Source organism: Crocuta crocuta, unplaced genomic scaffold, assembly GCF_008692635.1.
Source record: "Crocuta crocuta isolate KB4526 unplaced genomic scaffold, BGI_CrCroc_1.0 scaffold518, whole genome shotgun sequence".
NCBI classification, from domain to species: domain Eukaryota; kingdom Metazoa; phylum Chordata; class Mammalia; order Carnivora; family Hyaenidae; genus Crocuta; species Crocuta crocuta.
Window position 1 is genome coordinate 554376 of NW_027530514.1, and position 15178 is coordinate 569553.

Below are 15178 nucleotides of genomic sequence, written 5' to 3' on the forward strand. Positions count from 1 at the left end.
ATAAAAGCAGATTTAAATTGTATTAGCTTAATATTCTACTAAGTGATATTAATTTTAAGAAAAATTTTCACATTGGTTAGCCCAGAGCTTTGTAACCTTCACTTTTAGTATCATGAAATTCCTAGGGAAGACAGTTAGCTTGACACTGAAAAGATTATTTCCCAAGAACTACTGGCCTGAAGCAAACAGTTCTGATTTTAGCCTGCCAAGACAACACCTTGTGTTTCTAAATATGACATGGCTGCACCTAAATCTTTATTTTGCAAAACTCAAAACTAAATCATAAGGAGACAGTGGTAGCCTAGCTAAAAGGAATCCTAAAATGGTTTTAAATGACTTCACTTTGACCTTCCCAAAATGATTAATATACCATCTTTATTCTTAAAGGAGTGAAAGTTGACATCTTTTAGTCTAAGAAAGAAAATCCCCAAATTTTGACTCAAAACCATGAGTAGACTCCCTTGACTGGACAGCAAAAATGTAGTTGCCATGCTGTCTTCACTGCTTGCTCTCAGATTTCAAGAATAGAAGCAAAATGCAAATAGCTTATCATTTATTACTCATATCAAAAGATCAGATAATTACATAAAATTTACATTTTTTAGTAGTTCCCATTATTTCCTTATGGTTTGTACATTAGTGTGTATTCTGAAATGACTTTATATAAGTTACCACGTTTCAGTAAAAGTTTTTTTCATAGACATCAATGAAGAAGCTTCAGTGTGAATTTGGAGAGTTCTTACAACTTTTTATAGAGTTTGCTTACTTGCATTTTATTTTTAAACCATTTATTGTGAAATGAAATGACATTATTTGTGAATTATTGGAGCATCTATCTAAATAAGAAAAACAAATATAAGAATTAAAATAAAATATTTATCACAAGTTTGAACCAGATGACATGATTATTAATGTACATGATTTATACAGAATAATAGCTACTTAGTAATGATAAAACTGAATTGAATTCTTGGAATCTCATTACCTGTCGAGTATCCCAATATAATTAAAATGAGCCACAGCCAATAGAGCTCAAATATCTTACGTTAAAAGAATGATTACTAATAATCATTTAAAATTTTTGTATTGACTTTTAAAGCCAATAGCATAATTAAAATATGAAATATCTTCCAATTCTCCCAAAAATCCTAGCATTAAATTCACATTTTAGGAGTATCCTGAATGTTGATAGCATTGTAAACTAACAAAATTTTTAAAATGCCAGTTGCTATTTCTTTATAAAGAGAATTTAAAAATTGGAGGACTTCTGGGTTTTAATGTATTTTTAATTTCAAAACTTTCACATACCAGAGTAAAAAAAAAATACCCTCTTATTTTCTACAACAAATGTAATTACCATGCAATTGCATTTAGTCTTTGAATGAACATATAGTCATCAGATACAATATACTCAAAAAAGAAGGATGTCTGCTATAAGCTGTTTCAGCAATAACTTCAGATAAAGTGACAGTATAAGCAATTCTTCTCTACCTCTAAGGTACAATTAACAATATAATTTTATACAAAATTTCTTTAAGCTTGAATTATTTACTATGCCTTCCAAAAGATGAATGCTGATTGATGTTGAATAAATTGTGCTGTTTAAAAAAGCAGATAGTTACATAACCTAAAAAATATTTATTGAACTTAAATCCATTTTCTTCAGAGCCACTTTTTTTTCAGTTATTTTTAAACTCTGGCATTTTAATCAAGTAAATGTCTATATATCAAATATCAATTCAACATTACAATTAAGAAAATATAAAACTAGAACTTTTTTACAGGTTAATTTAAAATCATACTTATGAAATCATTTCATCTAAACTTAACAGGGCCTCTGATTAGAGCATGAAAGATGAGAAAAATAAATATGATTTTAAAAGTCTATAATTTATTACAATTTTATAGTGTAAAGTATTAGATATTATACAAATTAAAATACTCTTTTCATTTTCCATATTTTGTGATGCATACTTATTTTAATGGTATGGATGATCTTTGATGAAACCATAAAGAAGCTGAAATCATTTGCAAATACTGCGCTTGTGTCTACATGCATTTCTTGTAGATCTATCTCTTTCATAAGACTATTAAAGAGGCCTGTGACTTAAAAATTAATAAAAAAATAAAAAGCTTAACAATCTTTAATAAGTCTTCTTCCTTAACTCATCACTGAAAACTATATGTATATAGTATTACCTCTTCCAAAGAGAATGTAATTTTTCTGAGAAACTCCTTGACTCACCAGACATTTGCAATTTCCTTAAAAATATTTTCAATATTACAGTTAGGTGTAATTTAAGATAATTATAATTTAATTATTATACTTTCTTAAATATATTTAAAATTTATTTTATAAATTTATAATTATATAAAGATAAATTTGCTCTGAATCTTCATTTCTTTCTATGAATTTGGAATTTCAAATGTTTGTGTTTACAGGCAAAAAAGAAAACCCATACCATATATTGTTAAGTCTTCAAGTACTTTTGAGTATTCTAAGTGAAACAAAAGCGTAAAAGAGAACAGGAATAATAAAAATTTCTATATTACTGAATATATTAAAGTAAAAACATTATTAGTATTTTACTTTGTAACAAGGTTATAGCTAGTACATCTAACAATGGTGACACAGGATAATATTTGGACAGGATAACAAATCTTGTCAAGTCAACTACGATGTTATACCTTGTGAATAGAACAATTAACGTCTCTGTTTCACTGTTATTGAGTAGTACAGTGAGTCCTCAGTGATAATGGAGCCCCTTCTTTGCTCCAATGTGTGTCTCAGAGAGAGCAATGATAAATGACCATATATCTGGAATTTGTCAGGTGGAATGAAATAAATAAATGAAACACCTACAATGTCTCAGTTATTGACAATATTGAAAAAAAATTTCTTCTCTGAAGCAGTTAAAAAAATCACTGATAGTGGGGACTCAAACATAAGAAACAATATAATATGTGACATGGAGACGACAAAGTAATAAAAGATGAAAAATATTTAGCTGATTTTATAACCATTGTAAACTATACACAGCCTGAGTAGAAAGATGGGTTGATGCCTGAAAATTCTGAAAATGTAATACTAGTCTCTAACAGGTTTTTAGGCTTTAGAAGGACACAAATTGTTAAGATGTATAAACATTCTCCAAGCATCTGGAAGCAATGTGGCAAAATGGTAAATCCCTAGGATGTGGAATGACTAGGCATAGATGATAATCTTAGACCCATTACCATTCATCAGTTCATCACTGCTGCCTTGATCAATTCCTGAGACATTTCTTCATTATGGAGTTTTTATTTATAAAGTGATTAAGATTACTCAGTGTAACCTACAGTTATTGTGGTTTATGATTTTGTATAATTTCAACAGGGTTATTAGTAAGGTATTTTTTCCATTTTCCAAAAATGGAAAACTACAACAATGACTTTCTCACTTGCTCTAGTACTTAATTTCCAGCATTTAAAAATCTGCCAACTTGCTACAACTACAGATATTAGGGGGAAAAAATCACCAGTGTATTTTATATTACTGTTTATTATCATGGTTTCTTCTCAACTGAAAAGTATTCCTTGCATGTTCATCCTGTTTTTGGAATCATACAAATGTAGTAAGCAACTTTGATGTAATACTAATATGTCCTCTATCTTCCACATGCATATACAGTATGTGTACATGAAGATTAAATGTTTAGACTATTTAGACTATACAGAAAGGCCCGAATTCTAGATCACTTTCCCAGAATAAAATGCATTTCAATTTGCAAGGGTAGAAATGTGTCAAATGATTTCTCTTGTGCTCTTATATGCTTCTCAAATATGAAGGATTGTGTTATACTAGTATGACCAATAAAAATACAAGATAACATCTATCCAGCATGAGAAACATTAAACACAACAAGTAAATAACATGTTAAATGTTATTTAACACATTACCTTTAAAGGCTTTTAAAGAAAATAACCTGTGTTTTAGCATTGATCATTGAAATGCAGTATTGGCATAGGAGAAATAGGTAACTTGTACATATAATCACTCAAATCTCACTGCAGCCAAAGGCACATACCATCCCTTGTAATAGCATGCTGATTTTCACTGAACTTTCTAAAACAAAGTGCAGGATTTCCAACCCCAAACATCACCTTCAGTGTCAAAATTGTCAGGACCAGAGCAACATTCAAAATACTAATCAGACACCTGACAGATAAGAAAGTCAGGCTCTTGATGAAGGAATCTGCCATTTTACCTGCCCTTTTATGTTTCACAGGGATAACAGGCTTTTTAAAATGTTTTTCTCTTCTGAGAGGGGACACTGTTTTCCTTATGAGATACTTCTTAGAACACAGTCTTTGTGAAAAGCAGCCCATGTAGGTAAGGCTTCTCTGGGGGAATAACAAAATCATTCCTTGAGGGGTCATGTTGTTTATTCCATCTGGTATNTAACCAACTAAGCCACCCAGGCACCCCTGGTCTTCAATATATTTATCCATAGTTTTCATTATTCCAGTTACACTGACAGCAATAGTATCTGTCTGGAAAGGTTTGATGTGGCATAACTGCTAAATTCAATATCAATTTTTTGACAGTCTCTTTCCTTTTCTAAAAAGTATTTACCAGCCTTAAAACTTGTTCAAAAATACAATATTTAAGGGAAATACATATTGTTAAAAAAAATCAAAGAGCTTATGCATGGCTAGACCTCTGTCTGCCTTTTAGTTTCCCTCTGCACTTTCCCCACAAATCCCAGGAAGAAAGGTAATAACGTTCTTCCACAATGAGGCATATATTGCAAGTTGAGCCTTAGTTGATATAAGTGTTAAATACTTTGAAGTTTTAAAAGTCTATATACTATTGTAAATAACCAAATATGAATCAGTAAAGTGGGAAAATAAAGTTAAAACCAAGAGTTCTGGGGTGCTTGTGTGGCTCAGTCAGTTAACCCTCTGACATCGGTTCAGATCATGATTTCATAGTATGTGAGTTTGGGCCCCACATAGGGCTCTGCGTTGACAGCTCAGAGCCTGGAGCTTGCTTCAGATTCCGTGCCTCTGTGCCTCTCTTTCTCTGTCCCTTCCACGCATGTTTTCTCTCTCTCTCTCTCTCTCTCTGTCTCTTCTCTCGTAAATAAATAAATAAACTTAGGGGGAAAAAAAACCCAAGTTATAAACTATTTTATATGAGCTGCTTCACTTTTTAAGTGAAGGGTAGAATGACAAGCATATTTATGGATTTATGGCAAAAAAGAAATGGATAAATTAGACACTTTTACTATTATGAACAGCCCTTCATAAATATTCATCAGTGTTCAAGAAAAGCAAAGCCCTAGAAGATAAAGAAACCTAAATCTTCAAAGTCACAACATGATACGATAACTGGAAATGAATCACCTGGCCAAATATGCATCTAATAAAAATGTTAATAAAATCAAAATCTTTTTTTACTTAGTAGTAGTTAAAATAATGCTGCTTCTGAAGGATACACAAATTAATTTACTTGTTTTAGCAAAAATGAAGTTAGATGATTTTTTCCTACAATGTATTTTACAACTATAGTATACTCTTAATGTGCAATTATCATCTATAAAATAGCTAAGGTAATGGAAAATTATGAAAATAATGTTTTCTACTTTTTTATATGAATTGCAGCTAATTAAGGTTAATGCTTAAGAGTTCCAGAAAAATTATATTTTGCATAAGTTAGCATTCCAATTGCTCTGGTCAACATTTAAGGAAGCAAATTACAGGAAACTGATTTGAGCATTTTAATAAAAACCTTATTCTTTAAAATATAGTTGACTAAAGACAATCTTTAAATAGCCTCTATGACCTGGTTGCAATAATTATTGTGTATTTTATTAGTGAAACAGGAAAACAAATAGCAACAAATGCCATTTACTCTCTGCCCCTGTTCAAATCATTTAATAACTTGAACTATAATTGCTTTTCATTCTCCATGCGTGTAAATTATACATTTTTTATAATAAAGAAAATTCATATTTGTATAAGAGAGAATATGATGTGTTTTGTTAGGATTCAAAATTGCTTACACAATCCAAAAAGTTAATGCACTTAAGAAATATTATCCAAAGTCATAGAAGTTAGAAACTTATCATGATAGTAATATTTTTTCTCACCTTGATGTCATTTAATTTCTGGTTCTGTTTTGATCTTCTTATATCATTATTTCGATGCCCCCAAACTACATTCATGGGCTCTTTAAAACTGTCCAAGAAATGTAGCAGAGAGGGAAAAATTGGCTTACTTTTAGAATGAAAAATTTAAAATATGCCTATAAAGCAGTTTGTGAAGTCTAAAATGATATGATCTCTCAGCTTTCAACATAAAAGAGGGAAGTAAAAGATAAATAATGGAGTATGAACATTTATAGTTTCTCAAGTTAACTTTTCTACCCCAAGAATGTGTTTGTTATCTTTATTCAAATGCACTGGTTTTATTTTCTCAAATTACCTGGTAATTTGGGAGACAAGCCAGGTTATTAGGAGATTTAGTTGAGTGGTAAAAAATTGGACCTTCAGGGGGAGCTGGGGCCCCTAACAGGGCCTCTCCAAGATCCTGGTGTTGTAAGTGGTAGATGTCCCAGCAACATGGAACCCTGGACAGAACACAGACTGCGGACTGAAAATCTGGTTCTGCTGTCCAGCAGCTTTGTCACTTTAGGGATTTCACTTAACCCCTTGACGCTTGATGAAATAAATGGGTAATAATACCTCCCTTGTAGTTGTACATATGTTGTTACCATAATCATGTGGTATTGTGTGCAAGGTAGGTACTCAGTAAATGCTGTTGGAATGTTGGAGGACCAGTAGAACAAAGTGGTTAAGAACAAGGTCTTTGGAGCGAACCTCAGATCTATCCCCCTGTCCTACCACTTACCAAATAAATGACTGATAAAAGGCCAGAGTTTTAAGCTTCCTAAGCATTAGTTTTCTCAGTTGGAAAATGAAGATATAGATCGTTATCTCTCAGGTAGAGCTCTTGGCCAAGTCATTGACATAGGTAAGTGCTCAATAAATTCTATCTAACATTAAAAATGCTAATAGTATTTAACACCTCTCTTCAGGTGGTTTACAATCATATGCTTTACAAGTATATGCTGAAAAGTTATATACTGGTTCCCTGCAGGTAGGGTGACCAACCATCCCCCTCTGCCAGCAACTATACCAGTTTTAGCACAGGAAATCTTGCATCTCAGTCCTCCATTTTAAACTAAGACCACTAGTTGCCCTACAAGTTCGCCTACAAGTCACTAAAAACAAACTCTCACGAGGACTCAAGATATCTTAATTCTCCAACGTGATCCATCCCAGAAAAGATCAGCTCATAGCAACAGAGTTTCTATGCAAAACAGAACTGGTTCTTTTCTATGGGGTACATGAGTCTAAAACTTGACTCTACTTAAAGTGATTTCTTGAACATGCTTCTATCCATTATGGGCTTTTAAAACTTTCTGTGACTAAGCAATACTCCCTTCAATACCAGGAGAGGGATGCAGCATCCCCTGCGCTCTCCACCCTGCTTGCGTGCATTTTGGGATGTGCCTCTGGCTCTTTTCAGTCATGTGTAGTTCCATTCTGTGAAGCATATTCATGTCCTGTGTGCAAAGAAAACTGGGCAGAGTGATGACGCTTCTCAGCCAGAATATCATGACCTTGTAAAAACGTCAAAATCTGTCATACTCTGCAGGGAGCCTGTAAATGTTCATACTTCACCGAGACTTTAGGTTGCACGACTTAGAAATTTTGTTTTGATACGCTAAGCATAGCTTTTGGGTACTTTTAATACATATGGAAGCTGTCTCTAAATAATTATTATCTTTTTCCTTCTTTTGGCTAAATTAATTAGGTCATGACCCACTTCTACTATAGAATTTTAATGTTTTTATCATCCTAAAAGTTATCATGCAAATTCAACTAAATTCTTCTGAATTGAAGTACAAATGTATTGGCCATTTCTGTACCACTGAATTTAAAGTTATGTTTCTGATACCTGAATTAAAAATTCAAGATGGCTAGCAATCTATGCAAAATCTAGGGACCAACACATGTTGGTTCTTATTGACTAATATTTTATTTTTTATTAATATGTACTTATTGTCTAGTATAGTGTCTGACATATGCCAGAATATGCATTTACCAGAATATAAAAATATTTTTATAAATTCAAAGTAATTGAATATTATCTCCCATTTTCACTCTGTAATACTGAGATATATAACACACACCTTAATATGCTGGGATTTAGGGATAATGTAGTTGGGATTTGTGCTTACTAAAATAGCATATACCGAAGTATAGTGGAAGGAGGTCAAAAGTAAGAGACCTGGGCTTATAGTCCACTATTCATTCAGCAGTGTAAATGGGTAGATATTTAAACTCTCATCATTGAAGCTTTATCATTCATAAGGTAGGGATTATGCTACTCTCAGGACTAATTTTTAGGCTTACTCTGTCCACCAAACTAATTCAATCATTAATCCACAGTACTGAGTAAATGTACTTTTATTACAATACAGAGTATTATTTAATTTTTAACTATTATTAATAATATTATTTCATTAAACTAAAATTCATATTCAAATATTTAATTATCAGGCCAACAGTAATACTGAATAAGAAATGGTACTGGCAGCACATGAGAGTAGGTCAAGGTATACGTCTGCTTGAAACTCAAGTTCAAAGACCAAAACTCAACTGTGATCCAAAAGATAAGGCTGGAGGCTACCAATACGCCTCAAAGCAGGCTAATGGGCCAAGAGAATTAACATTTAAGCATCTATTTTCTAGATGCATGATTGAAGTGGAGGCCAAACATTCTACAATATTAGTGCTATCAAAAGGGAAAATCCAGGGATTTTCAATTTTTACAGGAGATACTATCCTGACCAGAAAGTAAGAATTATACCCTTTACATGAGAGCAGGGAAATGGAAACAAACAGACAAAAATACTTAAAAAATGTGTTACTTTTCCAAAGGAATGGTCAGAGTAGGTAAATTTTGAGACAAAGCACTCTTCATTTTAATATTTTCCTCTTTAGTGTGAACTGTGCACAATATAAACTACTTAACATCAAATGCTTTACAAAACAGTGTAAGGAAAAAACTACCTTTATGCTAAATAAGTTTGCTCATTATTTCAATAAATACAGTTATAAAACTCACATATTATGAAAGAAAAGAAATAATATTAAATGGTTAAAAAGTTACATTAATATTTACCTTTTGTGGAAGAGTTATATTTTTCTTGTTCTTCAATGAATTAAATGCACATAATGATGGAAACAAAAGAAAGAAATCAGCAAATTTATAGTTAGACATGGAAATGTGAATCAACACAATGGCATGAATAATAAAAATGCACAACATATAATGTGATATGATAAATCGCAATGGCAAACCATGAGGAAGTCTCAAATATGGCACTAAAATTAATCAAAGAAAGAATGAATACAATTTAAAGATTTAAAATAAAAACAAAAACATTGGGAAATTAATGTTTGGCATTGAAAAATATACTGTGTGGCATTTTTCTTGCCTTTTAAGAACTGTAAAATATTTTAGCACTGATTTTTCCTAAAGCATTCTAATTTTAATCCATTATGACTTTTTATTGCAAGTGTATTGTAAAGCATGCTTACTATTCATATAAACATTTTTATCATTTCAAAAATGATAGTTCAGAAAATTTGAAATTTTATATAATTAATGAAAAACTTAATTCTGAATTTTACTAGATAGTAGGCATTTTCTCCTCACTGTGAAAATACTCAGTAACATTTTTCCACATGGGAAAAAACTATCCTAATTAAGTGATCCTTTCTTCCTTCTCAAATTAATTATATTAAAATATCTCAAAGCAAAGTTGTTCTTTGGAGATCTCTTAGACATTTCACAAAACTTTGTATCCGCTTCCTTGTTGGTACACTATTTATCGAAACATAACGGCCTTTCTAGATATTTCTGAAGGGGACTACCATTAGACTTTTAAGTAGCAGATGTAATAATAGAACACGTAAAATATATCTGGCACATCAAGTGTTTGTTACAAATAATTTTTAAATACTTCTTTAAAAGATATCTAGTTGAACACAAAAAAAATCACTTCATTGGTTTCAGAAAAGCATACATTTGTACACAAACAATTACGGTGCTTTCAGCTTCACTCTCCATAAGGCTACATTGGAACACAACTTTGGAATACAACCAGAGAAATTTTTTGGAGGTCTTTGGAGGTCTCTCAATTATCACAAGCCATTAGTTACCTAAATTGTAAGGCTACTTTTTTTTTCAACTACTTTATCTAAAAATCTGTGTTGTGATCATTCCTCTTCTTTTCTAAGTATACATTAATATAATCAGAATCCATGTAGCAAATATGCTAACATTCCTAATTTTTAAAAGAAACTTTAAAAACCTTTTTCAAAAATTAAGTAAAAACGTCCTTTCAAAGAATGTGTTTGCCTTTAAAATAGCACATATTGCTTCTAAGGTCCAAAGATAGAGTAGTAAAACTAACTGAATTGCAGAAAACAAAACAAAACATGCATCCAGTCAAACAATCTAATCATCCTAGAATGAATCCAAAAAACAATCATGTTGATAACTGTACCCAGAAACCATATGAATAACATTACTTTGTAAGTTAATCAAGAAGTTGCATCACTATCCAAGAATCTAAACCATTTGAAATATTTGCTCTTACCAATCAACTGCTTATCATCAACTCAGTTCTGTATTCAAAAACAAAAAAACCTACTCTTTGTTAAAAATAAAAACAACAAAAAAGAAAATTAGAGAGAAGAAAATCAAGTGTAGTAGAGGTTTAATTGCAACTAAACAGCACTCAGCATTAACTTCATAGAAGATATGACTGATGTTTAAAAATAGTATCAAAAGAAAAAAAAACATAATTCTATGAAAGACCTACGAACAACATGAAATCAATCATAAATAGAACATGCTAAATTCTATCTAGTCCATGAATCAAATGAAAATTTTACTTTAAAAAATATATTTTGGGACACACAAAATGTCATGTATGTTCAGTTTGAAATAGATCCATGATAAGATCATGGTGGCACTATCATCATTTACCAAAGCACATCATAATATCATAAAGTAAACCAGACCTATTTTAATTATAGAAAAACACTTAGATAACACGTTTGTTTTCATATTTTTAAAAGGTTTTATGTATATGACTCTTAAGATCATAAATTTCAGGAACCTTAAATAACAAAAAGTTTACTAGTGTATTTATGATATTAAATATCAAAATAAGTCCATCAATTTCATCCTCAGTCACTCCTTTCTTCCCACCTCAATTCAATCCTTACAAATTGATGATTTCTCTGAAAGACAACTGTGAATATGAATATCATAAACAGTAATGTTGATATTAACAATAGAACATAAGTTTAAAAAAAAACAAATCCAGCATACATTCCAAATTATTTTGTAGAAGCAATTCTTATTTCTATAGAAATTATATAGCTATAACCTCACTATATGAGTTATATGCGGTACTCTTCTATGCCTTTGAACTTATCGAGTGTTTTAGCAACTGGAGGAAATGCAAAGAATTTTAGGAACACATGACCTTTTGGATATTGATCTTAGCAAATTATGGCTAGTAACACTGAGTTTGTAGGAAAATTCCAGAATTTGTAGTTATTTTAGTTGTGCAACAGGAGTTCATGAATGGATAATTTAAATAAACACCAAACTTTATTTAAAGCAGTTTCTTTCATCAGGGCTATTGTTAATTTGAGTCTTAAAAACATTATGAATTATCTTCTCAAAATGTTCCCAAAAGAGAAAAGAAAGTTTGTTAAACACATGAATTGAGAATTCCAATGAAATAACTGAATTGCTGTTTTAGAAAAGAAAGTCAGATTTTCACATAGCAGCATATATTTCTTATTAACTAAATGAATACTCTTATAACAACCCTAAATATTGAAGCATGATATATCAGTGAGATGTATAGTCTTTAAAAATAATACACATCATGAGTTTACCATAGTAACATTCCTCTATTAGTAAGTTGATACTTCTTAAAAACTCCACTAATCTTTCTATAACCAAGTATTCTTTTTATAGATTCTGCCATAACAGTGTTTGAAACAATGTATTTATACTCTTAGATCATTTCTGTGATACTTCTGTGATACATTTCTGTGATACATTCAGTAATGTACTTCAATTAAGTAAGTAAAACACACACACAGCTCCCTCAATACAGAATGAAATACAAGTTTCATATCAGCAACAACCAAACTGTTGAAAAAATATTCAAAATGTTATCCTTTTAGTCATTTTATGGGGATGAAGATTTTAAATACATGTTTTAAGTGTGAGTCCACTATATTTATATTATAACCCCAAATTAAAAATTATTTCAGTAAATTAATTCGTAGTTCCCACCATAGTTATGTGATAACATATACTGATAAATCATTTCACCTATGGAGAATTAGGATAGATCTTGAGTCACATGAAAAAAATACAGTGACTATTTTAACCTAGCGTTTGTATAATCTAGCCCAGATACTTTAGGGAATTTATTTCCACTGTCAAAACTTTCTCCTTCTGTCTTTTCTCTCTTCCATTCTCTCTCTTTCTAGGAAAATAAACACAATGTGTATATGCTTAAAATAAGAGAATCTATAAGTAACATGACCTGTTAAAAAAATGAAGTCATTCTTCATAAAAAAGTTGTATAAAAACCACAGATTATTGTTAATAAATTAAAATTAAAAATACTAGTAAAGATTTCAATGTCTGTTTAAAAAGTATTTTTAAAAAGCTTAAGTAAGCCCTCTTTCATACATAAAATATCATATTTTACTAAGATTTTAAAAATTGCATTTTGTTTCTGTGTCCCTTTGAAAACAGGTGTTTATAGGGCTCAATTCACTCTCTTAGTTGACAATCTAGAATTCATTCATTCACTCATTCAGCAAAGTCAGCGTATATGCCATGAACCATTATCAGTTCTGGGAATAAAATTCCAAGAAACAAAATCTTAGGATTCAGCAAACTACATAAATCAAAGTACTATTCATTTAATAAAAGGAGTATAAAAAGAGGTGGTTCTCAAATCCAAGGTTTTTGGGCAATGATCTCTCTTTATTGGATACCTTGTTCTATACTGCCGCTTCTCACTGGCACCTGTGGGAGCTGCCGGCCCCTTCGATTGCTGGCGGATGTGTCTGCAGGAGGAGTGTGGGTCGGACTTGCTTGTCTGTGCATTCTGTGGGCAAAAAACAAAGTAGGGAATGAAATCGTGGAACTCCAAGTGGGCCCGACATATACTTTCTCTTTATCCTGTTACTATTAAAATAGACATAAACCTCCTAACTCAGCCTTTGGAAACAAAATCAAATGTTCTTGATGATATGTGTAAAAGAAATATTATAAAAAGTGACTAAAAGAGACAGGAAATGTCTGTCACACACAATTCTGCATAATGAATTCCTGAATTGAGTACAATTAGACTCACTTCTATAAATTAACTTTCTATGAAGTTGTGGCTTTCCATTAGGTTATCCATTTTTGGTGGTGCTGAACCAAATATATCTACTTACAGCCTCTTAACCCTAACACGATGGGTAAATTAGTTAAGAAAGGCTGTTGCCTAAATTGCTATTAAGTTAATGTTTATATCTAGAATTATTTGTAAGTGAGATTAGTGCTAGCTGTAGACTTTTATAAATTACCATTCACTTGTTCTTTATTTTTGAATAGGAAAAACCTTGATAGATATTTTAAAAAAATTAACCTTAAGTATATGCTATAAAATATACTGGTGCAATGACTGAAATTACAAATATAAATTTGAGAAGTGTGCAGATACATTACTACTGCACACGAGTAAGCGGACCTCCATCTGCCGGCATTCAAATTTTTTTTAAACTAAAGAACTTTAAAATAGTCTTAAGATTTTACTGAACACATACACATTTTTTTAAAAAATTTCTCTTATGCTTTTTAAGGCACATACACATTTAATTTTCCAGGTAGTTTCTCATGAAGAATTTCACATAATTAAAATATATATATATGAATATGCCACAAACAGATGGAAGGACATAACACAGCCAAATTTAATTTTCAATGATAGCTAATTGGCAGGAACTATACTACCAGCACAGTGAAGATAGATGCAAGTAATAGAGGATGTGGGAGAGGTTTAAGTGCCACAAAGAAAGATTAAAAAATTATGGTGTCATAATGAGTGAAAGCATCAAGTGCTCAGGAAGGTACAACACCACACCAACACCCGGAGGCAGAACATGAATGCTGGGCTGGACACTGAATAGCGACCTTGTCAGAAGCGGAGAAGGTGGCGCCGACCCTCCAGGGGCAAGGTGGTGGGTAGAACACAGTGTTCTGACACTAGAGTGCTCACTCGACCTTGAGCGAGCGGGATGTTTTCCCCTAAGGACTGGCTGATCAGTCGCTCTTAGGGCTGCGTATCCCCTTCTAGAAAGGCATGGTGGGAGAACCCTAAAACATTAGGGCCAAAAAAGATCTTCAGTCAGCAGGTTCACATTAAGTTTGATACCAACACATTCGTCCAAGGAAATCCTCGTTACTCTTACAAGGCAGCGACTTTAAACACCAGAAGAAATCCATCATCATGCAATCATTGAAATGGAATTAAAATGAAACCAACAAGTTACTGCAAATGTGCATGCCATGTGGTTTTTAGAGGGCTAATCCAGATTCCTCCAATGTAATAAACCTCCTGTTAAGTTGTACAAGGGCAGAGACCTCTGTCTCTTGTTTTTTACTGACCTGTATTGCTAGAATACAGCTGTACAGTGAGCAAGAGCTCAATAAAGATAACTTGATTGAATCAATAAATACAATTGGAGTAATGAATATAGGGATACTTCAAACATATGTCTTCAAGAAGAAATAGTACACTGTAGGACTCTGTGTTTACAATGTTCATAATTTTACTCTGCAATAGGAAGTCTATTCCTAGTAGGCTGCAAAAAGAAGATGTCTTCTGAGGTTAATTTAAGCAGACCAACAAATTAAAATGATACAATAATATGGAGAAGTTTCATCATTGAACTAAATACAAATGGCTGATGTACAGATAATAACATGTCTTTTAAGATTTAAAAAAAAAAGCCTGAAAAGATAT

At 31.8% G+C, this 15178-nt stretch overlaps 1 protein-coding gene across 1 annotated transcript in view; it reads right to left on the reverse strand.

Annotated features, from left to right (window-relative positions):
- The window catches only part of RIMS1 (regulating synaptic membrane exocytosis 1), a 478148-nt gene that overhangs the window by 99177 nt on the left and 363793 nt on the right, over positions 1 to 15178 (reverse strand). Inside the window, 3 exon segments of the mRNA XM_077767235.1 lie at positions 9238 to 9267; positions 13161 to 13273; positions 14347 to 14529. Of these exon segments, the coding sequence (XP_077623361.1) occupies positions 9238 to 9267; positions 13161 to 13273; positions 14347 to 14529 (326 nt within the window).